The sequence below is a fragment of the Lycorma delicatula genome, chromosome 6, assembly GCF_047948215.1.
Source record: "Lycorma delicatula isolate Av1 chromosome 6, ASM4794821v1, whole genome shotgun sequence".
Classification (NCBI taxonomy): Eukaryota; Metazoa; Arthropoda; class Insecta; order Hemiptera; family Fulgoridae; genus Lycorma; species Lycorma delicatula.
This window is the reverse complement of record NC_134460.1, coordinates 49,086,116-49,112,789: the sequence shown is the minus strand read 5'-3', so window position 1 is coordinate 49,112,789 and position 26,674 is coordinate 49,086,116. Positions and strand designations below refer to the sequence as shown.

At 29.6% G+C, this 26,674-nt stretch overlaps 1 protein-coding gene across 1 annotated transcript in view; it reads right to left on the bottom strand.

Moving 5' to 3' along the window:
* Amnionless (amnion associated transmembrane protein) overlaps positions 1 to 26,674 on the bottom strand; it is an 85,498-nt gene that overhangs the window by 3,640 nt on the left and 55,184 nt on the right. The window contains exons 4-7 of the mRNA XM_075369198.1: positions 12,023 to 12,263; positions 4,522 to 4,725; positions 1,490 to 1,643; positions 755 to 899 (exon numbers count right to left, since the gene is read on the bottom strand). Coding sequence (XP_075225313.1) covers positions 755 to 899; positions 1,490 to 1,643; positions 4,522 to 4,725; positions 12,023 to 12,263 — 744 coding nt within the window. The remainder of the gene's footprint in view (positions 1 to 754; positions 900 to 1,489; positions 1,644 to 4,521; positions 4,726 to 12,022; positions 12,264 to 26,674) is intronic.

The window sequence follows — 26,674 nt, the reverse complement described above, 5'->3', positions numbered from 1 at the left end:
TTTGAGAAGCAAATTGCAATTGTTTTATTTATATTTACGATTGCATGGGTATGGCCCATCCATTGCATAATTTATTAAACTGTTAACTAAGTTCTTTGTTGTACTGAGTCTTCAATGTAATTTTCAGCTGTCATGAGTGGTGTATCAGTGATGTAGGTTTCAGCTGGTCATGAGGTGACATGAGGTAACATGTGTGAAATGCTAGTGTTTGAGTTGTGTGGTGTGATTAGTTGTGTTATAGTGAAGTGAGTCAGCTGTAGTGGGTTTCTATGCATTCTAATGATGCACATGTTGCTTACTCTGGATGTCATGATGTCTAAAATAGAAATATGATGGTATTTTGGATATATGGTTGAGTATTTTGTTGTTTTCATATTTGGCACTAAACTGTAATTTGATCTATAGCATGCTCATGTATGTGAGAAATAAATGTTTTATTACTTTTGTATAGGAATATTGTAATCAACATTAGTACTGACAGTAATTTTTTTGCGTTTTTTTTTTTTCATTCTGTATTTCCACTGAAATAATGTTGAAAGATAAGTCAGATATCATGTGGAAATAAGGTAAAACTTACAGAAGAATTGGGAGAACAGGGTGAAAGAGGAATATGACAGAAAGATGGAATGGAGCGGCTGTTTGCAAGTCCAATGCGTCAACAATGGTTATGAGTGATTAGGTGGTTATGGAGATTAGGTAAAATAAGTTAAGAGATATTATTGGAATTCAGAAAAACTTTTGCATAATTATTTACCTCAGCAGTAGAACCATACATGGGATTATCAAAAGCTTGTCTTTGTGATGTGTTTGATGTCTGAGTTGCTTTCTTTGGCCTGCGTAATTCAACTTCTTCTGACAGATTTTCAAAAACAACAAAACCTTCTACCTGGTTTACGTTACTGAAACATGAAAATGACTACCATTAAAAGTAATTACATATGTTACAGAATTTTTTTATTTTTTTTTTTTATTTTGTTAACATCCTTATAATTTATAAAATCTCACTCCATCCTTTGGTATGTCTGAAGGTGGGATGTTTATTATTCTTGATAATGCTGTTATTTTCAAGAGTTATCTGTAATCCAGGTTGCTTGCTTTCAATGGTTCCAGTTGTGATATACTATGATGCGAGTTAAACTTACTTAATGAATATTATACAGTTTGTCATCAACAATATAGATGATTTTAAATATTTACAAATACAGATTTACAAACGTTTTTCTGACATCTTTACTTCACACTTGATCTTAGACATTGCAGTGAAAGAATACAAATGTATATTCTGTAATAGAAGAATACTCTGTGGAAGTATACTTATTTTCTAAATGATGAAAATCTAATGAAATAAATAAAAATATTACTTCATTATAATATGGGTACCTACATAAACATAAATCTTATAGATAATTTTATTTTTTCTGTTGTATCTTAAAATGTTTATATGTTTACTATTTTATCATTAAATAAAAATTAATTTTGTATTTATTACCATGCATCTGTATATATGTAGAATAACAGCGCTGTCATACATATTGCAATGATCATAAAGCTAAAGAAAAGGAACGCTTGTCGAGAAAGACTTGGAGGAGAGACCAAAGTTCCGGCCTCAAACAATGTCACTGACTTCAAACCAAGATCACCTCCTAAAAACATATAACTACATAAACCTATATTTTAATACAAAGCAGATAAAGCTAACTTAAAAAAGTCGTGTAGTATTTTATTCATATATTTATATAAATAATACAGATCATAACAGGAATGGAAGGGAGGCTTTTCATGAATTAAAAAAAGGGAGCTTTCTTATTTTCCTAGGTGGTTCAAGGGAAATAAACCTTTTATTTATGATTTCTTGGAATAAATTTCTTTTTTATCTATGTATTTAATAAAGGTAATTTAATCTGTGGCTAAGAACATTTTAATCAGTGAATGGTGGAGTGTATTAACTATGTTATATATTCTTTTGTCTAGTTAATGTATCAATCATTATTATGTGCCTAAAAGACTAGCATTATCCTCGGTTTCATACTCCTTACCAGTGCTAATTAGGCTTTGTATAAAAGTTGACATTTCCATTAGAGACAATCAGTAAAAATGTTTTGACTAATAATGTTTTTATACAATTATGAGTTTACGTAACATCAATATTTATAGGTAATTAAAATTAAGTTCTGTTCAGAATAAAATACATTAAGTTGAAACTTTTTTTTGAGGGATGAAATGTAAATTTCATGTATTCGGCTACAGGAAGCGTCTAAGGCTGCTGCGTTTAAGACAGTATTCAGAACAAGGCCAAGGAACTGCAAGTCGACATGAGATTGAGGGCTAGTAGTAAGATGATGATCCATTTGAGAGATATCGAACATGAGATCACTGAGGTGGTGCGCCAGGGTGGTTCAGAGGATGAGGTGAATGACAATTTTTGTAACGTGTGAAAATGACATGCCTGACCAGAATTCGAACCCGGGATCTCCAGATGAAAGACCAAGATGCTACCACTCGCGCCATGAGACCGGCTCAACTGGCGAATTAAAGTTTTATACATTTTATTAAGACCACATAGTTTTATTTTCAAACAAACAATATTAATAAACGATTCAAAATTTTAATCTAATTTAGATTTATATAAGTGCAGTTTAATCGTTAAAAATTAAAAAACATTTGTTACCAGTCAATGTCAAAAAAAAATAGTCAATAATAAAAGTAAATAAAAAAAAAGATTGTGAGATAATAACACCAAAAACGTTTAAACATCATTATAACTGAGAACTATCCGCGATAAACAATATAAGAGCCACAACTGAAAGTAAAGACATGTTCTTTGAAAACAATTCATCTAACCAAGCCAATACAATAAATAACATTAACAGTTACAATTCAGTTTTTACATTTTTCTAAAACAAAAACATCAGCCGATACCAATCACTAAAAATAAGGGTTTTATAACCCTTGATTTTCAAACCAAAAACTGATCAGAATCGGTATATATCTTTTTCACCACCCCTTTTATTGGTATAGTTGTAGTACGTAACCAGGTCTTTATTGAATTAATTTTTGATTATGTTGAATAGTGGCAGTACACAAAGATCTAACTTAGCACGTTTTGTTTTTGATTCGTGAGGACAACCGTTATCTAGGCCTGATCCTACTTTGTCCTTATCATCCGGTAACCACACCCTTTTACAGTTTATGGTTATACAGAGCAACAGGTCAACAAACAACACTTATAAAATATCGACTGTCATCCACCTTAGTAAGAATGAGAAATGCTTTTCCAATCGCCTCTTCTATTTCACCTACATCATTTATTCGAACATCACCGCTGCAGATTTTTAAATTGTCTTTATTACATATTACATTCGACTTCTGTACAAAACCTTCACACTCCAGAACAACGCTGAAAATCGAGTCTTTCTTTTTAATTGAATTTGTAAGCAGATTTTCTATATCTTCCCCTTTTGTTGATCAGGAATGCAATATCGTTTGCTTTATCATCAGAAAGGCTTTTGTACTGATATAATTCCAAGTTACATTGTTGTACAGTTCTCGCCTAGAAATTCAATATATTCGATTCGCAGAGACTTAGTCTGGTCAATTGATTCGCTTGTTCAGTAATTGCACTCTCTTAAAGGAAGACATGATAAATGACCAAATGTCGTCCTACACTTGCCTCCTAATGATGTCGCCATGTAAATGTTGTAGCTTTTATATTACAGTAGGATACCCCCCTGCTGGCCAGCAACAAGCCGATACCCACTAACTAGCAGGACTAGTCTAATGTTGCACGACTCAACCGGCTACAGCGATTCATATCCGCTCTCGTACCCTATCTTGTGAGGTCGGTTGTATACCCCGTCACAAGTCTTGGCCGCAGGTGACAACTGCTCTGATGTCAAATGGTCTTAAACTGTGCTATCATCGGACCTAATAAATTACAAGATTTAGATCGATAAATTTTTTGCTGACATCAGACCTTCATATATGTGATTTAGATCGGCTGCAGGCACAACTACACTGACGTCACATGACCTTGAGATGTGCTTCCACCTGACCAGAACTGTACACCTAGGCAGATAGGCCATCTTGAGGCACCCTACCTGTGACTTCACACGACTGAGACACCTCCAACTAGGCCCTGCCGAGAGCACCGTGACCTTGAACTGTACTTGAACTGGTTAGTATTACCTACTAATGTACAAGTTTAATAGGTAATGAGTTAAGATATAGTAACAGTTATATGTAATATTTTAAAGAATACAGCCAATAACCAAGCTGAAATCTCATAGTTATTAAACTATATGTAATGTGTTAAAACAGTTACTAATATAATATTTGCAATTTAGTATTTAATTATTATCCTGTGATAAAAGTTTGTTTTTCAGGCCTCAGATTCTAAGTTAATTACATTTTGATATGGATTCTACATAATATATGCTTTTTATGTAGTATACATCCTGCTCTTCACCACCTACTGCAGTTTGATATTTTAAATTAGATTCATCTGAACTTTTGTATACTTACTTCTTATATCTTCTTGAAGCTGTTCAGCAATGCTTTGTATGCGTTCTTCATAGTCTCCTTTTTCAATTAACACAACTTGCACTACATGAAATTTACTTATGTGAAAGTCTACTTTATCTTTTACGTAAGATAATTTTTCTTCAACATATTTGTTGAATTTTAGAATTGAAAATTTGTTTGTGTAGCCAAATATTAGATAAGCACCTGAAATAAATAAATTAAAAACAATTTGTTACTCTGATATAATGTTGAAAAGGATAACAAAATATTTTAGAAAATCAAAATCCATGTTATAAAGTGTGTGTGTCAGTTAAAAATGTATTTTACTATTCATTAATTAGAAGTAATATTTCTTACACACTGTGAAACATGTTTGTAAATTAACTTATCAATTTGACTAAGTTTTTGTCAGGGTATCAATACATGTTGATATTTATTTTTTATAACATTTTATTTCTATGTTGGTAGTTCACAGTACTACTCTGACTACTAAAGTGAGGTAATCAACACGTTCAATTCTAGATTTCAAGATTTTTTATAATGTAATGGAAGTATCTTTCCGCTTCCCTACTAAAAAAAAGTTATAAACTAAAAACACAACATTTTTATGTACAATTATATTTATCTTAGAAGTCCTATTGTTTATTTAAATGAATATTTAGAAGCAATAAAAGTTTTCACTACCACATTTCACAGTTTATTTTACATTGTTTTTTAGAGTGACCTTCTAGATGTGTATTAAATCATAAGATAGATAGTGGATAAACTTGTATCTCATTGAACGGAGTAGATTTCAAGTTAATGAAAATGATAGTATTTCTGTTGCCGGAAAAAAAGTGGAATTCAAGTTGTTGTGGAATGATAAATTGGTTTCCTTTGTGACAAAAACAAGTGTACTATTTTTTTCTGAAGCACCTTAATAAAATGCTCAGCTTGTTATCATTATTGAATATTTATTTTGCCTACATATATTTTCATATAAAGCATAATTTCATCTCTTAGGACTCCAAAAAATTAGAATGAGTTTTTAATATACAATAATGGGCTATCAGATCATTATCTCATACCCAAAATTATGGATCATGTAGATTTATACTTAGAAAATTAAATATGTTAACTTGTATTCATATAAGTATTCTTGTATTTATATTAATGAAAGTGCAATCTTTGCAAAAAAGAACAGTTGCTTATTTTAAAAAAATAATTATCTACCTTTACCAATGGGACTGGTTTTTATAACTAAACACAAAATTTAGGCTTATGAGAATAAGCCTTATTATGCTTCTTGCAATTTTTAATAAATTGGTGAAACATTTGAAAAATATTCTCTACAATATCTAAAATACGATTTTAGACTTTTTCAACTAGATTTTCTTTTATGGAAACAAATATTATTATGTTGATGAATTTTTAAATAATAGTAATTAAAAAGAAACTTGATTTAAATAAAGTTTACAATTTAACATGTACATAAATATGAAATCAAAATAATTTTTAATAGTGGTTCCTGAATTGTAAATTTTGTTATATTTAATGAATTTTCTTTAACATTATTTCATGTTTTTGTATTTAAATAATTAATATGTAATTTAAAAATAATTATTTTTTATTTTATATTTGCTTTTATATTTATAATGTATCTTTTATTGGTATGATCTATATAATGTATAATTATGTTCTGATATAAATTTATTTATTTATAAAATAGATACAGCATCCTTGTTTACAGGTATATCTACTGGATCTCTTTTTCCAAAATTGTATCATGTTTTGCCCAGAACATAATTTCAATATCTATTGGGGATATCAGCTAATCTTGAGTGCTTTTCTATGATGTACTCTCCATCTCAGTCTTTCTATAACTTAAACAGCTTCCATTATAATACTCCATAACAAACTTTCATGGTTCTAGTTCAGCAGTAATTATTAGTCAGTACATGGCATGAACATTTTATTAAGCTTGCTTTTACTGGATTAATATATAAACATTATTAAATAGTTCACAACCTGAGGGAGAAAAAAAGTCTCTTTTGTAATTATTGGTCCAGAACACTTTGACAATTTCACCTAAACTTTGTGTAAGCTTATAGTCTGATTTCAACATGCTGCTATAAACCCAATTTTAATCTAGGTGCAAACACTGTCTTAATAAAAGTAGCACCAACATATTTATGAATTTTCTTTGTCTTGTTCTGTTTTCAGTGTCATTAGACCTGTTCAATCCATTGTGAAATTATTCTTAAAAGACTTCTTTTCAGCTTTTAGTTGAATTCCTGAGAACAATTTACTAAATTTTATTCTTCTATATGAGCCAATAACCAATATTTCTATACTTTGTCATAAAGGGTGATGGATTTGATTTTTATTCTTTGTCAACAATAAATAAAGATCATGCTATTTAACAAATTTAGAGTTATATTTCTGGATCAGCATGATGAAATGGAATTTCAACCAAACTTTCAACACCTTTCTCAATGGAACTGCAAAATAACTTTATAAAATCTCTGGAAATGATTTTGCTATTTAGAAATTGAAAATATTAAGAAAGAGTTATACTAAATTAGTTACAACGATAAATACTAAAATCAATATTTACAAAAAAAATTTAATTAATAAAAGTTTTATGACCAAAAAGATTTAATTTGTCTCATTAAGATGAATTTAATTAGTCTCATCTAGATGGTCATTTTGATATTTAAACAATCAACATCTTGTAAAGAGTCACAATATGTAAAAAAAAAAAACTAAAAAAATGGAAAACTTTTAGTGGGAAAATAATAAACACACTAAATTAACAGATTACATTTATTAGGTACCCACTTAGCCACTAGTTTAGAGCATTTTTTTTGGAATAGGGGTGTGATTTTGCAAACATTTTTTAATTGTTAACAAATGTGCCTAAGAAAAATAAGACCTTAATTAGGTGAAATCTCAAGGTACTGAGGGTGATCTTGCTCTACAGCTTCACCCCCTTCACCTTTTAAGTTGAAAATTTAATGGCATCAATGTTCTTTATATAGAAGTAATCTGATCAAGTTTAATCAAAATCAGCCCAGTAGTTCTGGAGATATAAGGAAATTTAGACTGTAACACCAAACACACACACGCACATATGAACATTTGGAAAATTTCCATCCGGTTTTTTGGGTTCCTTAGGTGTAAAAACGACAAGATCTAGTGAAAACTACATAAACTGAAATATAAGGCATGGAATGAGCTAATTGCAGAGGTAGAGACAGAGTCTTGGGGCAGACCATACACTATACTGGTGTAAAAGAGGATGAGACCCAGGGTCCCTGCTATGCAGGACGCTCAAGTACGAGGCATAATCAATGGCCTTTTTTTCAGGCGGACAAGAGGTAATGACTGACGACAGGGACGATGAAGAGATTCCACCCCCTTTTACACAAGAGGACTTATTGGATGCAACGTTACACATGCCCCTGTGGAAGGCGTTGGGTTCGGACCGGTTGCCGAATTTGGTGATAAGGGTTGCGATCCGGGCTGCTCCGGATGTATATCTTGAGGTATATAATGCTTGCCCTGCAGAGAGAGTATTCTCCCACAATTGGAGATCCCAGTGGCTGGTATTAGTCCTCAAACCGAGGAGGGACCCGATGTTACCCTCCTCATACTGGTCGCTGTCCATGATAGACGCCCTAGCGAAAGTGTTAAGAGTGTATGCTCCAACGCAGAATATCCAAGGTGGTGGAGAGGGTATGCGGACTCTCCACCAACCAATACGGCTTCCAGAAGGGCAGGTCTGCCATTGTTGCGATGGGCGCTATGTGCCAGGTTGCGGAGAGAACTTACGAGGAAGAGCCAAAGGATGATGTGTGTGCTTGTCTCCTTTGACGTGAGAAATGCATTTAACTGCATTTCTCACGTCGCAATAATGAGGTAGCTAGTGGAGTGCGGACAGATGAACAAGTCATATCTAACTGGGCGTAGGTTTGTTTGCTGCCTGGAAGATGGAACAACAGTTGAGCATAATCTAAACAGAGGAGTACTGTAGGGGTCGATCCTCGAACCGACTTTCTGGGTGTTTTTTTATAACGAGGTCTTCCGCGTCCCCCTTCTGCTGGGGGTAATCCTGGTGGGTTACGTGATAACCTCGCTTTGGAGGTGAAAGTTGACACAGTTCGTCAGGCTACCGTTAAGATATGCGATGCTTATCAAGCCATCAAAGAATGGATGGCAGGGGTGAGCCACACATTTGCCCCTGATAAAGCAGAATTGTTGGCAATTTCTTTATACTGCCATTTGATGGCTGTATATTCTCCTGTCAGAGGTAATGCTCCAGGAGCAGTTCCGGAAAGAGGAAGAAAAAAAAGGTAGAATCTTTTTGGTATAAACTTTAATAGTTTCAAATAGTTTATTTGGGTTGTGGTCCTTACAGGTGGTCAGTTTCTCTTTAAATCCCATAAACGTGGGGGACAGTATAAATTATACTCCTTTAAAATTTGTTTGAATAAACTCCAAAGAAGATAGTATGCTCTGTGACATTAGTTTATAATTAAAATAGAAATAAAAGATGCTTAATTTTAATATTAATGTAATGGTACTAAGATTCTATAACTCTTCCATGAAATTTATGATGGAATCAAAGTTTATATGATGAAAAGATGTTTGTTGGACAGTCCCAAATTTGTGTAACTTTGGTTAAAGTGTACTCTAGAAACATGGGAGGAGGGTATTTTTCATTGCACAAGTTTCTAGTCCTTCACAGAATAAAAAAAAAATAATTCCATTCTCTTGAACTACCTATACCAATGTCAAGGCCAAGGACTTGACGTAGGTACAAAAACAAGTTCTTGCTCTCCAAGGATTAAGTGTTATTACCTAACTAGAATAATAGCATATTTTTGTTGTACAAATAATCTTGTAGTAATTAATTAGGGCTAATTATGCTCTTTAATGTCACTTAAATGTAAATATTTTATTTTAAGATACTAATATTTATTTTGAGATTCATTAAAAGCAAACAATGTATAAATTATCTTCATACGAATTATCAATGAATAATATATTTATTTATTCATTGTCAAGTTACTTATTTTAATTAGTTGTCATTGTTTTTTCATGCTTTATTTTAGATGATGTTCCCAATATACAGAATCCACCTTTCTTGTGAACTGGAAGTCTTGTATATTTTTAAAAATCATTTATTACACATCATAACTTTTAGGATCACATATATATTACCCTAGAATTTCATTATTTTCTGTATGTTGTTGTATCTTTTAGTCTAACACAGCTTTCTAATTAAAAACCACAAAAACACAGTAAAACAGTAAATTGTAATTTTTTACTGGTAGGAGACAAAAAGTGTTAATTTTTAATTCAAAATAAATTAAATTAATTTATTTAACTTGAAAATGATCTGCTTATGAAAGTCATCAGTTGTTGATGAAGTATTTAATTTAAAACCCTAATAATGTTAAGATTTATTGAAAATATATTTTTATTATATTTATTTATAAAAAGTTCTGTAACTCTCATTAACAGGGAAATCCATAAAAGTAAAATTATAAAAAAAAAAAAAATAATAATTTAAAACTAACTTTCAAAAATGCAGTATAATTAAAAACTTCAGAAATGCTCCTTATTAACAGTAAAAATAACACTTTTTAATTTTGACCTGAAGTTGGTGACAAATTAAAAATACACAACTACCACCAAATAAATTATTTACCTTTAATTTGGTACTGACTTCTTCAGAACATTGAAATTTTTAAAAAATTTCAGTGTCTGAGAATGTAATTGTGAACATTTTATATTCATTTTTAAAGTTGGTTTTATTATTTTATTATTATAAAATCTATTTTTATTTATATTTTTTAGGTATGTCTTTTTTTATGTACAAATGTGCTGGTTGTATGAAAAAAAATCTAGAAATGCACAAAACGAGAAATTGCTTCTTGATAAAAATAGTTAAAGAAATGCAAAGAAATTATGTAAAAAGATTACTAGCAGGCATGAGATAAGATAATAGGGATTGCAGGAATTCAAAATATTTTTTATCTTAAGTTTATATATTACATTCATATTAAATGAAAAGGTTTTTAAATCCATTTATAAGACAAATTTTTTGATCCAGGACTTGCTGATACATTTTTCTAACAAACTTGCTAGTCCTTTTGTGTTAAAATATTTGAAATATCAGAATGTTAGACTATATTTCATAACATTATAATATTCCAATACTATTTGAAATGCTTGATATATTAGAATAACATCAGACTGTCCTTAATTTATTATTATTATATAATCGAGCACTAATGAAATAATCATAGAAGAATAATATTGAAGAAAATGAATGAAAAATATGTTAAAAATTGCTCGTGTTACACCATTTAATTAAAAACAAATTCACATTTAAGTAGATTTTTCACATATTATGTTTGTAATCATATTTCACATGCTTTAATAAAGAATTCTTTTCCCTCTTCAATTATAAGTCTGTTAGGTGATAGATAAGGTCATAAATAAAAAATCAGAGAATTAGATTGTATAATTTGTGACTATACTCATCACTGAATAACCAGAGGATAGTATTAAAAAAATGTCAGAGAAAGCAAGAAAGCCTGTTGAAAGGTGAAACAAAAAGAGAAGTGTTGAAAAATGTTTTTAGAAAATGGGAGGAATTCTAAGAAAAGTACAGTCAACAGATTAATGGAAAGTGTGATGTGGAAAACAACTAATTTTATATAGATACAGATTACTAAAAAGTAAAGTTAAATGTTTTGTCAGACTAATACATTTTCAGTTGACTTTTATGGTTACTTAAACAACTAGGAAATTCTGCTGCTTTTCCGCTTTTCATTCTAGTAATACTAGAATTCAACTATCATTCTAGTAATACAGTAAACCACAATTTCATTATTCTGAACTCATAGATAAGGTGCAAACATGAGTAACAGGGGTTGGAGGATGCACATATTAAAGAGGAATGTTGGAGAGCGATTAAATACGAAATGTCTGACTCAATATAATGTGATATACGTTAAAGAAGAATAAGAAGAAAAAAGATGAAGAAAGAAGAAATTAGACTGTCTTTGCAGATTATAGATATAATTTTTGATTGTTTTTTATAAGATAATTTTCTAATTTTTTATCAATTTTTACGTTCAATGTTTTTTGTACAACTATTTTATTCAATAAAAAAAGAAAGAAATTTATTGATGATGACAGTAATAATTAGGTAGCTGTAGATTGACAAAATTATTATAAATAATAAAGTAAAGTGATAAAAATCCTATGGAAAGGTAACTATAACGGTAACTATAAAGGTAACATAACTATAACTTTTTTGAACGTGGAACATGACAATAAAAGATGTCATTATGTAAAAAGTGCAATACCAATAAAGAAAAAGAATATAATAATATTTCCTATTGATGATTAATAATATTTCATTACAAATTACTAAATATTACTCTTAAAAAATTGTTTATTTCTATCTCTAGGAAAAATAAAAATTAAGAAATATCAATCATACCACAGATTGGGCAGCAATATCCAATTGGTGAAACAGGATCTAAGCAAGGTGGAACTTTACAATGAGGAGCTAAATCTTTACAAACAGTAGAAGGTAGAAAAGGGTTACATATACATCCTGTGACATCTGTGCAAGGTTTACTTGTGATTATAATTTCTGGTGGTTTACCACTCTTGGTAAAAAACTGCATCTGACCTTCTTCTGTTGACATCAACTCAGACCATCCCCTGTTTTCAATTTGCTGTAAAAATCATAAAATCTCATATTATCTTAACAAAAGAGCATGATTAGATTTATTATCAATGTAAAAATAAAAAAATATTAATTAGAAGGATACACTTTGTTTACTTAGCAGGTTTACTATTTGGTAAAACCTGATTTACTATTTGTTTTGCAAGTTAAAAACAGTTCTCTATTGGTCTATTGCTTACTAGTTGCTACAGATTCATTCAACATTTCTCACTTACCATTGTCGTAAATCTTAATCTCTTCATCAATTCCTGGAGCTTCTTCTTGGGCTATGGCCTATTGCTCAGATTTTTGAAATCTGAGCAATAGGCCATAATAATAATAATAATGGCCATAATAATAATAATAATGTCTCTGCTGATTTATAATACTACCTAACCAATAAAGTTACTGTATTTCAATCTTCTCTAATGCAGAACTCCCCAATTACATCATCTTTAACTGACTTTTCAGCTGCATCTGAATTCTGACCTCTCCTACAAGATTTTATTTTACCACTGCATTTAAGTGTTGGAAGAAAAGTTGATAAGCAATCCTTTATGTCTTCATGAATATATTTCCTCCAGCAAAACCTTTGCTTACGATATAATAAAATTCTAATTTGCTGCTAATCAATTATTTAACTCTTTTTCTAATTTTCTGTCACTACTAGCAACAAAACTAAGATAAATAAATTACTTTATCTCCTCTATTGTCTTCTATGGATACTAACATTTAATTTCTTTACTCCTCTTGAAAAAGCAGGTTTATTTCAACTTTTCTGCCTTCCATATTCAACTTTGCTAATCTCTCAAACTATACAAGTGTTATTTGTTTTAATATAATATTATAATCATTTTTATACTGTATTACATTTTTACAGTTCCTAAACTCAGGTGCTACTGAATGAGACACTAAGCAGTAGTACAGTATAGGTTGTTATGAGGTCAGGAGATGTACATAGTATTTTGTTCAAGTGATGATAACATGAAAGTGTCTTTTACCTTACCAAATACAAAAAAAAAAAGTTGGGTTTTGCTCTGGTCATATGAGAACAGCGCATTCCTTATACTCTTGATCAAATTTAAGTGATCGGTGAAAAGTAAAGAAGCAGCTGCATGTAATAAAGGTACTTGAGGAAGGACTATGAAGATAAATTTTATTACTGTAGAGCACAGTGATATAATTAGAGAATTAGAGAACAAGGTGATCTGTGAACAGAAATGAGAATTAAACTGGGCAATTTTGTTTTTTTAAATTTGGTTCAGTTTTTAGTCAACATCAAGTATGGAACAGCAAATAGCACAGTACTTGCACATTGAATCCGGTGATTGAAAGTTTTTTTTATTATAAATTACTTATAACTGGCAGTTATACCTACTTTCTCTTGAATTTTGATGTAGTATCACCACTAGAATCTTCTAGGTAAATATTTTTCCTACAAAACAATTAATTGAGTAGTATCAAGTTGATTCAAAATTCAGCTTTCATTAAATTTTATTACAGTTACCAATATCTAGTATTAACTAAATACTTATATACGTGGTCAGTCGAATATAAACTGAATTTTTGTTTTTAACATTTACAGAATAAAAGTACAAAACATATTTATTGCTTTTCTACGTAGTCTTTCTTAGCTCTAAACATTTTTTTCCTCAATGTGTAGGGAGCTTGTCAATCTTTTCTTTATACAATGTTTGAGGACATGTCACAAATCCAGTTTTGTATGAACTCATCTAATTTGTTGTTGCTCTGGAATCAATGTCCTCCTGCTTCAGTAGCCAAACAAAAATAAATCACAATGGGATAAATCTGGGACATACACACACCCTCACACATGTATGTACATACGAATACGTACTTACTGGAAGAAAACCAAACTGCTTTTAATAAATTTTATCCCATGAAATTACCAGTGAGACATGTAACTCACAAAAATTACAAAAGACAGAGTGACTGTCTTTTTACATTTTATGTAATTTTATAAGTATTATAATTAGATTCTTACGATGAATTAAGTTATATCTTACAGACCATCTACAATAAATTACTTTTTTAAAACGTTATTCCATTACTATAGTCTTTGGAATGTTTCAACATATATTACAATAATGAAAACAAGATGAATAAAACAACAGGTAAAAAAATATTAGAATTCCTAAGAACTGAAGTTAAGGTGTTTTCTTTTGTTAATGATACTTAAGGATTTGAAGCAAATTTAAAAATTTTTTTAACTGATAAGGATATGCAATTCTTGGATTATATAGAGTCTAATAAAATAGGAATAAAAATTAAATATTTTATTAAAATATTTGTCTGGTACAGATTACTATTTGTTGTTAATCAGGACTGAATTCACTGTTTGCTTATTTATTTTTAGGAAGGGGAACAAAGTTCTGAGGAAGTTTTGCGAGAATTTGATGTAAATTGCCTGTTTAACTAATATAATTACTTAATTTCAATAAATAGCAAAAAAAAAAATATTTTTTTACTTTTAGCCAGGACTACTCTCTTGGTGGTAAACAGTTTGTTTTTATCAACATAATGCGAATGAATGGTTATAATGAATTTCATAATAATGCTGATAATAAATAATAATAGGGAAAAGAATGAATAAATGTTACCTTAAGCCCATCATTAACTCATTCAGTGTGAAGTATTTTAACATGTCTACCCTGTGTGCCAAATGTAAAATTAATAGTTATTAGAAAATAAATCATATTATCTAGTTTAAATTGGTTTAGAAAAAAAAAATCTGATGTGAATATGACACGACTTCCTTGTACACCTATTAAATTGCATATACACATTTTTTGCTGCACCATTTAAACTTACTTCATTTGAAAATGGGATACGATCCTCCAATTCTTTAATAAAGTGGATATATTTGCTGAAATATTAGTTTTTATTAACATCAAATATTTATACAATTATTAATTCAACAATCTTACATGAAATATTGGGATAGAGGCTCTTTATTACTAGATCAGTATTAATTGTATTTTCGTGAGTTGCTGGTTAACAAAAGTTTCAGATTTCTGGTGTGTTTAAACAAAAGTTAATATTAAACTATTCTGTTTAGTGAATTCCTGTATGCTGGTTATAAATTTTATTTTTGACCTAATTGTATAAAATATTCAGTTTTTATTATTGGATTATTTGGTGAATAATCAAAAATGAAAAAAAAAAATAATACAGGAAAAATAAAGAGAAATATGAAGGAGAATAATAAAAAATTAAGATAAGATGATAAATATAAAGAGAAAGAAAATGTTAAAACCAAAGAAAGAATAAAAAGGTTAAGAGAAGATGATAAATATAATGAGGAAGAAAATGTTAAGACCAAGGAAAAAATCAAAAGATTAAGAAAGGATGATGAATGTAAAGAGAGAAAATTTGATTTTCATATTTACTTTATTATTAATTCAGTTTTGATTTAGAGTATGACATTTGTTAAATTCCAAAATTTGCGAAATCTAGTAAAAATTAGATCTAATAATAAAAATAAAAAATATAAATTTGACCACATACCAAATTGGATAAACATTTTTTTCTGGAACAATATTTAAGAAGAAATGGATGGTGTGATGGTTAAATAGTATGGCTTTCTGGTGAAACTGGTTAATCAGCTAGCTTTATTAAGTATTATTTATATACTTGCAATTTCATAATATGTTGCTTAACGTTTAACCCTCCTTACCACAGGTAATCAGAATTTTATTTAATGTTTGTTCTATATTATAGGCTATATTATCTATATCAAAAAGTCATTTTGGTGACCAACAAAAATTTAACAAAAAAGTTTTATATATAGATGATGCTGACAACAGATTTGCACGTTAAAAAACCTCACAAAAGAATCTTTAACAAACAGTATAATAGCGTAAAACCTAAATATCATCATAAATCACAATATCTGACAATAGGGGGAAGAATTGACGATCTTGTTCAACTACACAGAATCCCCCAAAAGCTATAAATTCAATATTACGTCATAAATCATTCCCTCACCCTTCTTTCCTGTGCCATAACCTACTACATGCTGTAGTCTAAACACACGTAACCATACATTATACACCAGTATCCAGCATCATTCTTTTGCATTATATCAAGAATACAATGTTTGCATTTTTATAATATTCAGTTGAATGTGACAGTAGAAATTTGTATAAATGAATTTATATTTTGATTTATAAAGTTTATTATTAATCTTTTACGCTTTTTTTAAAAAAATGAATGATTGAAAAATAATATGTTTGATTATTTCAATTTATTGTTCGTCAATCTACAATCAATTCACTACTTAAATGTTATTTAGAAATAATGGTTATTTGGAGGGGAATTAAGAACCCCGACTTTACTTGATAATCACTTCAATCCTTAGGTTAGATTAGACTAGTAGAATCCCCAAATCTGTTTACTACAGCCATTTCCCTTCTGAATACCAAGGAATGCATTGGGTCTTCAAGTTCTGCTATTGTTAACTTAAGAAACCTAGCAAGGTCAATATACTCTTAGAACTGATAAGAAAAAAAAAAGGATTAAGGATAAGGAAGGGGTACCACCCCCTTTCCCTTATCCTTCAAAGATGATCTACCCATCAGGATATTTCACCATCTTGTCTAGAGCTTGATTTAAATGCAAAGTTAAGGTCATGTTTTTACATTAAAACATGACATTATTTGTCTACTTATCCAGCAATGGAATGAGTATAATCTGTTAGATAATTTTTATTTTATATATCTTTGGGAATGTAGTGAGTGCGCAGAGAGTAAAACCATTAATTCCTTGCAAGTTTACCTTGTAGTATTCTAATTTGATTTAAGTAATATATTTTAGTAAAATTTCTGGTGCATAAAAAATGAAAACTTAAATATTTTGACCCAAAAAAAAATGTATGACTATCTAACCTTATTCCAAAATTAGTTAGGTCAAAATTACCTTCATTTTTAATAATGGTGCCCATTAAAATAACATATATTCATATTTTACTTATATTTAATAATAGAGATAGTATGAGTACGTTAATTATCTAAACGGTAGTTACCGGAGGTTAAACAGGAAAAAGAAAGAAAGTATGAGTACATTAAAAAATATTTCATTAATAACTTTTACTCTTGTTTTCTTTATTAAACTGAAAAGAAATATGAAAAGGAAAAGGTGTGAATTCAGAACTATTTTAAACTCTTTCTATTGGAATTAGAAGTTAAATTATTTTTTAACATTTTATTTAATATTTTTTTTAAACCAGTAAAAAACACAGAAAAACTACTTATCAAAGAATAGCAAGTATCTTTTTTATTTTTATTAGTCTTATTCAAACTTGACACCATCCCTATTTATAAAGAAAGTTGCAAAAATCTGTATAAGTTATGCAAATTCTTTCAGGTGTTGATAGCTTTGTCTCAGTTTCCTCATTTAGGGCATACCTTACTTTTGTGTTTGTTTATTATTTAAAATTTTTATTATTTTATGAAGATAAAAACATTACTGCAAGTACGCATTAAATATATATCATAGTCAAATTTTACTGATCCTCTTATGTTGTAAGAAAATAATATCCATGGGTTTTTTTATATATGTATGTAACTTTACCAAAGTCAGTCTTGTTCTTATGTTTTAAAAGGAAGACAGTAAATACTGATTACTGAACCGTAGTTGGCACTGATGTTAAATAAGGTGGTACCAGGAAACACACTATTTTGACAAATTAATTTGCTTACATAGCCAGAAAATCCGACCCTGAAAACAGATAAGCAAGAGCTAATATCCATTGCCCCCAAAACTGTACCTTTTTGGCTAAGCAAAGGAAATCGCTGTTTATTTGTGTTTTTGTTTTGATCTTAGCATACACTACAAGTGTTTTCGTTTTAAGATATATTTTAATGGTTTTTAAAGGTGTTTTTGTATTTAATTAATTTTTAATTGTGAATTTTTAACATTAAGATTTTTTTAAAAACATATACGTCATATTCGAGCGATAATAACACCGAAGTGTTTTTTGATCAGAAAAAAAAACTTTTTTCGCTTGGTTGATATTGTACTTGTTTGGGAATCCTATATTATCAGACATTCTCTGCAGGTGTTGTTTCCATCGACTGCAGCAATCTGTCGCTCTTTCAATCAAGCTTTAAATATCCAATTCGGTTCTTATTTCTTCATTCTGTATCCAAACTAACCGTGTGACACTCTTCAATCCCCTTAGAAATTTCAGCTCTGCTGCCTATATCGTGCTTTCTTGTCTTTTTTTGGAAATCCATAACTCAATTTCATAAAGAAGAACTAGGGTGACCATAATCTTATAGAATTTCAATTGCGCCTCATTCTTAGGTCTGTTATTTAACATCTTGCTTATGGTAACACACAGCTTGGAATTTATTTCCTTTCTTCTCTACATCAAAGTCCATATCAAAGCTATCACAGATACTTACGCCTTGAAGGTCATAATTTTTGGTTTACTAATAAACATTGTACGATTATGTCTTATATAATTCATTCAGCATATAAACTGATCTCTACAGGTCAGATATAACATGAGTAGTACAAATAAAATTGATGGATTATTATAGTTATATTAGCTGTGTACTCTGCTTTGCCTGGGTTGACCCTCATATTTATTAAAAATATTTTTATAAATTCATAAAACATTTCTTGTTAAACTGAGCTTAAAATAATATTTCATATAGTAATAATGATAAATTTAATAAGGATAAATGATAAATTTATCCTTATTAAATTTATCATTTAATAAATGATACATTTAATATTAATATATTTATTTATACTAGTATTAAATCAACCGGATCAACAGTTTTTGAGTTTTGAAATACCTGTTGTCAATTTTGGAGCATATAGGGTTTGTGGATTTGAGATATAGGAATAAAAAATCTAATAGTAGTACATAATACGTATACCAAAACTAAAATTAATTGGTCTAGTAACTTTTGAATTTTTAATTTCTCTGCTTTTAAGGTTCCTAGATACATGTTTGAAATTTTTAATGACCTACTACCCAACTGAAGTCGAGATTGAAGCATCTTCCACATTTAGTCTCATTTTTGATTCTTAATTCAATTATGTATAGAAAAAATGAAATAAGTATAAAAAGCAATGGAATTTTAAAAGTTTTTTATGAATTTAAAAAAAAACATTCATAATTAATTATGAAATGTATGAAAATTGTAATGAATAAGATACCAAAAATTTAATGAAATCAAGAAAAATATATTTCAAAGAGATATGAAAAATTTAATTAATGTTTAATTGTGAAAATTTTTAAAGTACTTTATTTTGTAATCCTCCAAACAGCGAAAGTACTCGATATTAATTTAACATGGGTATGAGAAAATTTAATTATTATGTACTGAATGAACCAGACCAAGAATTCTCCGAGTTTTACTATTAAGTGCAGCTATATATTTATTCAATGTAAATCAAATTGGTCAAAAAATAAATTAGTAGCATTAATTCAAAGCTACATGTGTTTGATTGTCAGGATAAAAATTCATAGAACTGTTTTAGTCTCTCTATTTTTTTACTGTTATTATTAATAGGTCCTATACAGATTGTTTATTGAGGTAGAACACTAAGTAACATACATAATCACACTGAATAACAGCATTGTTATGAAGGAAAACATTCGAATACAATTTTTTTTAAAATTAAAATTTAATATGTTTTACAGTGAATATATTGGCTTTATTATAAAACTTTTAAAATCTTATTTTTAGTAAAAAAGCATATTGCTGAGATTAGGATAAACTTTTTCATTTAAAGAAAATCTATAGGTCATCAATATACAAAGCGTGAGAGTCTGGTAAATGTAGGTTTTTGGAAGAGAATATAATATAGAAATGGAGAGCTAAAGTATCATTTGTGTATGCCAATCAAAATAGAACCTTCTATAACAGATTTCCATAAAAATTGTAGTTATAGAGAAAATACTAAATTATTTAAAATAATTGAAAAGATAAAGATGCTACGATTTGCTGATGATATAGTAATTCTAGCTGAGAGTAAAAAATAATTAGAAAAAACAATGAATGGCATGGATGAAAACCTAGCAAGAACTAACGCATGAAAATAAACAAGAACTAAATGAAAGTAATGAAATGTAGTAGAAATAAAGTAGATGGACCATTGAAAATAAAAATTGGACGAGAAAAGACTATGGAGGTAGAAGAATTTTGTTATTTGGGAAGTAGAATTACTAAAGATGGGCGAAGCATGAATGATATAAAATGCCGAATAGCACAAGTGAAACGAGCTTTCAGTCAGAAATTTAATTTGCTTACATAAAAAATTAAACATTTGGAAACATTTTTGTAAATATATGTTTGGAGCATAGCTTTATATGAAAGTAAAACTTGGATGATCGGAGTACATGAGAAGTAAAGATTAGAAGCTTTTGAAAGGTGCTGTAGGAGAATGTTAAAAATCAGATGGGTGGATAAAGTGAGAAATGAAGAGGTGTTGAAGCAGATTGATGAAGAAAAAGGATTTTGAAAAATCTAGTTAAAAAAAAAAAAAGACTTATAGGTCACATATTATGGCATCCTGAAATAGTCGCTTTGATACTAACAGAACTGATAGGTGGGAAAAATTGTACAGGCAGGCAACATTTGAAATATGTAAAACAAATTGTTAGGGATGTAGGGGGTATTACCGAAATGAAACAACTAGCACCGGATAAGGAAGCTTGGAGAATTACATCGAATCAGTCAAATGACTGAAGATAAAAAAAAACGATTTACAGGAAGAAACTATAATTTCTGACAAATGAATCATGTCATACAATATAAAATACTTCTCCATCAAGCATACATGATTACAGTTACGCAGTCCTTTTTCAGGAATTTATAATACCATCAACATGATGTAATTGCTTGAATGCTTTGAAGTCAACCAAAACTGCAATTTTGCAAAAATATTGAATCAATTCAGTAGAAAAAAAAAAAAAACATTTTGGAAAAATCTTCAAAATGATTAGAGTAAACAGAAAGAAAGATACTTGATCAATTTGAAGTCAATTTACGCAGTAGATTTTTGGGTTAATCAGTATTTCTGAAAACGGAAAAAGGTTTTAGTTGTAATAAATTTGGTTTGAGATAACAGCAGATTGGTTTTGGAAAGTGAAATTTTTCTGTTTTTGTTAATAAGCCATCAAAATATTTGTTCTAAAATCTCAAATCTATCAAATTTTTTTTTGTTTAGTTTGCGGAAAAATCCCGTGTACCTACGACTGTCTAGAGAATCCCGCTATTATTATACGGGTTCAACTTTTTATTTAACACCAAAATCTTGACTAACCACAGAAGTTTTGGCATTATAGTGATAGCAATTACTGTTTCAGAGAAATGAAAAAGTTCCTATTCTGATTTATTGTTACTATTATTATTATTATTATTATTATAATAACGTTCAACTAGAAGATTTAGTAATATTATAATGTTTAAGTCTGAATCACGGGCAATACCAAAACAATTTATTAGTTTAATAAAAACCATTAACCGTTTTAAAATTTATCTCTAAACCAACAAAAAGTTTCTGGACTAAGAAAAATTCAATCTTACTGAGTAAATTAAAAAAAAATCAATTCCGCTTATATAATACTGTTATACGAAATAAAATTAAAAAATAAATAAGTATTATGTTTAATTTATTTTTAGAAACCTAAAATGCCTTGCTAATGTTTTAGTTAATAAGTTGTTCTGATTTACTTCAGTTTCAAAAATCTTTTTTTTGAAATTTAATAATCATGAATAAACTGATTGTTTAAGTCTATTTACTAATTGTCTAAAATTTAGTAATTTTAAGAGTTCAAAATACATAACAATAATTTATGTTTTTATTACTATGGAAACTATACCGCGGATGAAAACGAGGTTATAAATAAATATATATATATATATTTATAACTGTTTCGATTAAATTAAATGATATTAAAAAATTAATCAAAATGGAAAAAAATCAACTACATGATAATGTTGTAAAAGAAACAAATTTCTCGGATAGTAAGTACTTAATAAATCAATCATGTAGATATTGTATAATTCTTTTTTTTTTACTGCAGTGTTTAATTTACAATCGGTTTCAATTTATCGAAGCCATAAGAAAATTTGAATACAAAAATAAATTATCATAGAGAGGTGTCTTCCATTGAAACCCCTCAAAGAATAGTATATGTATTCTTATCTTTTATAGTATACATAAATATATAACAAACATAAATAAGTACTTACAAAGATAGTCCAAGGATTATTGATCGGTCTTATCCAGCACACCAAGAATCAAACAAAGAAACAGTGAAATAAATCAAAGAACCGACAAAAGTAAGTAGCGAAATGAAATGAAGAATTTTAACGATGCACAACACCTAGGGTAGCTGGTTCAACTCAAATCTGACAAATTACAGATGTAATACATGTCGTCGCTTTAGGCGCCTAACGTCCTCGTTGTTATCCAGAAGGTTAGCCGCGAGTCAGTTGAAATGTTTGCTCAGCCTCATTTTTTATGAAACTCGATGTTACTATAGCTTGTCTTACCCACATTTGGATTCCGTAGCTCCAAATCGGCTTCAGGACCGCTGAGTACAGCAATTTTTTATTTGATAATTATAGTTGCGACTTCCTGCCTAACAGTTAATCTTCCTGAACGAACTGTTGAGCTGCGTCCTTTTCTCCGACATCTCCTCCGCGTCAGACGGCGATCCAGATGCAGTCCTAGGTATTGCACGCTGTTAGCATGCGGGATGAAAACGATATTAAGCTAAACTCGCGGGCAATTACCCCAACTCATTGCAATCGTAATATGTGAAGCCTTAGCCCGATAAACCTTCATCTTCTATCTAGCTAGCCACTGGTTAGTTAGATCCAATACAGTTTGTAGTTTAGCAGAACCTACAAGATCAGTATCCAGAGCCAGGATTGCCGTGTCATCCGTAAACGATTCAACTGTGATGTCCTGTGTTGTCTGCAATAAAAACCGAGGATAGAACCAGCCCCAGAACTGAGCCTTGAGGAATACCCGATGCAGTATCAAAGAATTCAGACAAGTCTTGACTGTACTTCATCTGGGAAGAACGTCCTTCAAGTTAGTTGTGTAGGATTAAATAATACGGTTGAGGAAGGCTCCTATTCAATTTAGGCCGGGAAGCCCTTATCTTAGACCTTATCAAAGGCCTGCTGGACATAAATAATATTTACGACAATTATTTTTGATTTTAGATTGAGCGTTAATTATAAGATAAGTTTTGTTATCATTGGTATTTTTTTGTGACAAATTTCAATTTTTATCATTGGTATTTTTATTAAATTTCAAACCCGCTAGACAATTTGAAATTAATCAAAGTGGAGTTTTTCTTATCAAAGTAATCGTTCTCTAATATTTAATTTCATATACTTATAAACTCATTAATGTAAAAAGATGAATGACTGCTAATGTCTAGCAATGTTTATATCCAAATATTTAACAGCGCACGTAACTTTATTTCAAGAAAATAGTTATTTTTATTTAATTCCTTGGTAGAATTTTAAAAGTTTGTGGATTTGTAAATAATTTTTGCTTCATTCATGCTTCATCTGATTTGTCTTCCCTAATGTGGTTTCTATTGCAAACCGTTTGATTATTGTCTGACCTGTATAAAATTATTTATTAACTTAAATAATATTAGGCGTCTGCTTGTAGTTGTGATCTTGGATAAATAAAAGAAAAATTATATTTTTCTTTAATGCCCATTTCTCCCTCGCTTTTGTGACATTAAATTTTTAATAGAAGTCCTTTATGAAGATTCATAGTTGTGATTTTGGAGGATTTCCCTCGTAACAGGAGTTCGAGTAATAACTGGTATAAATGATTTTCACCGTTCGTTTATTAAGGGACCGATTTTAGTTTATCTCAGTTTTCAAATGAAAACCATTGTGTAAAATTAGTAAAGGAAAATACATTAATTTTTGTTAACAACAGAAAAATAATTTTACAAAATTTATTAAAAGAATACAACAAAAAGAAAAAACAAGATAAAAAGGTTATTTAAAATGGTAATAATATGAGATTAAATTAAAAAATAGTGAAAAAGTGATTGGTGAAGAAAAAAAATCACAAAACAGTAAAAGTAAGAAACCATTTTGCAAACAAGAAAATAAACTTTCCCATTTCATTATTACTTTTTCATTTTAATTTTATTCAGTTTTAAGTAATTTTTAGGCGATCTCCGTGGCGCAGTGGTAGCGCCTCAGCCTTTTATCCGGAGGTCCCTGGTTCGAATTTCCTTATCAGTCATGGCATTTTTCATACGTTACAAATTTATGAAAAATGATCAAAGCAATCGATGATCGTAATTTCAAAAGAAAAGAATTATTATTGATTTTTCAAATTAATAAAATTTTGAACAGGTAAAAAGTTGCCTGTTGATTTGGTTTCTGTACAGAATGCATAGATTTTTGGTGGAATATATGTTATTACCTTTTTTTCAAATTATAAAAAAATTAGGTTAATCATATAATCTAAAACTTGTAAATAAATCAAGCTTATTTTTCTAAATAAGTAATTAATTCCATGGTATATCCTAACCAGATGTATTAAACATTCCAACATATTTCAGCCGTTTTAAACTTCAATCGCATAGTGTTTTTAAGGGAAGGAAGAGTTTTTTAGGTGCGCGCGCGCAACCCACCGGGTTAGTCTAGTGGTGAAAGCGTCTTCCCAAATCAGCTGATTTGGAAGTCGAGAGTTCCAGCGTTCAAGTCCTAGTAAAGCCAGCTATTTTTACACGGACTTGAATACTAGATCGTGGATACCGGTGTTCTTTGGTGGTTGGGTTTCAATTAACCACACATCTCAGGTATGGTCGAACTGAGAATGTACAAGACTACACTTCATTCACACTCATACATATCATCCTCATTCATCCTCTGAAGTATTATCTAAACGATAGTTACCGGAGGCTAAACAGGAAAAAAAAGAAGGTGCGCGCTCGCGCGTGTGTTAAAATTAATACTTTTTCAAGCTAACTTAATGTAGGTTACATACTTTACCTCCACACACTTCGACTAAAAATTTTGTGTAGTATCCATTTAAATATATTTTACACTGGTTTAAAAAAAAATTTATTCGTTATGTTTACAAATTTTTTAGAATTTTCGTTTGTGTTGCACATCTTCATTTGTATAACAATAAATGTATATAATATATCAACAATAATGCAGCAGAGGGAATGTACATTTTAACAAATGTAACAGACATAAATTCAGTAGGTATAATCTAGATTTTGTCCAACTTTTTGTCCACTTACTAAAAGAAAGTCATTCTACATACTGGTACTAACATTTTTAATCGGTTTATAGATTATAATTCTGATCTGTTTGTATTCTGAGAACATAAAGCCATTAACCTTTTCGGGACTAACATACTGTAAATCCTAATTCGTGCTCAAGCTACGTTATTCTGTTAAAGTTACTCATTTTTATGTAGTCATTTTCTCTATGATGTATCACTTCACAGTCGCTAGAAATGAATATTATTTTAATTCATGAACTATTTATTTTATTTTTTTTGTAAACAAATTTAAAACCCAATTTTTATTACAAACATAAACAGAATTTAGGCTTTCTTTGAACAAAACTAATGACTTGTCAATTATTATATTTTGAAAAGGATAAAATACATTTTACAAATTTTTTTCAATTTATCTAATAATTCTTGAATTTTGAAAAGACGGAAGCCGGGTTGTTGAATCTTTATTAATGGCAAAATGAAGCATACTAAGATTGTTAAAAAATCTTTTCTAGCCACAGTTTCGGAAAATATTGGGGAACGAAATAGCTTCTCTTGAAAAGTACTCTTTTATAGAATTTTTCTTATTTCTTGGCATAAGCATGGTCAAACTCAAAAATGTATACAGTTCATCTATGTCAGTTGATTTCCATCGTAAATTTGAATGAGCAAGATCGGTTTGTTCAGAGGTTTAGGTATAATTTGTGTTTGCTTCATTCACTTTGTATTCAATAATCTCAGGCGTTATTAAAGTTTTAACAAGAAGAAATAAATCCTAGAGAAGAATATGACGAATCGGTCATGTTTACTAACAGAGTTCAACAAAACTTAAAAACTTAATTTTGGATCGTTGATAACATGATTTTATTTTCTCTGTCAGCTTTATTTTCTGTCAGCTGCAACCTATCGATAGTTGAAATAATTCATCTTGAAGCCAATACAGTGCAGCACATGTCGGTGAAAGAATTATATTACTAGAGTTAACACGATGATAGTAATAAACCGATTGATTAATTTCTAAAACGAGTTTACGCGACCGTAGCCTGTGGGGGGACAGTTTATTGCAGTCGCGTAAGCGTGACGCCAGTCCCGAAAAGGTTAAATATGGATGTCATCATTAGAAAATCTCTTGATTGTTGGTAGTTTCAAATA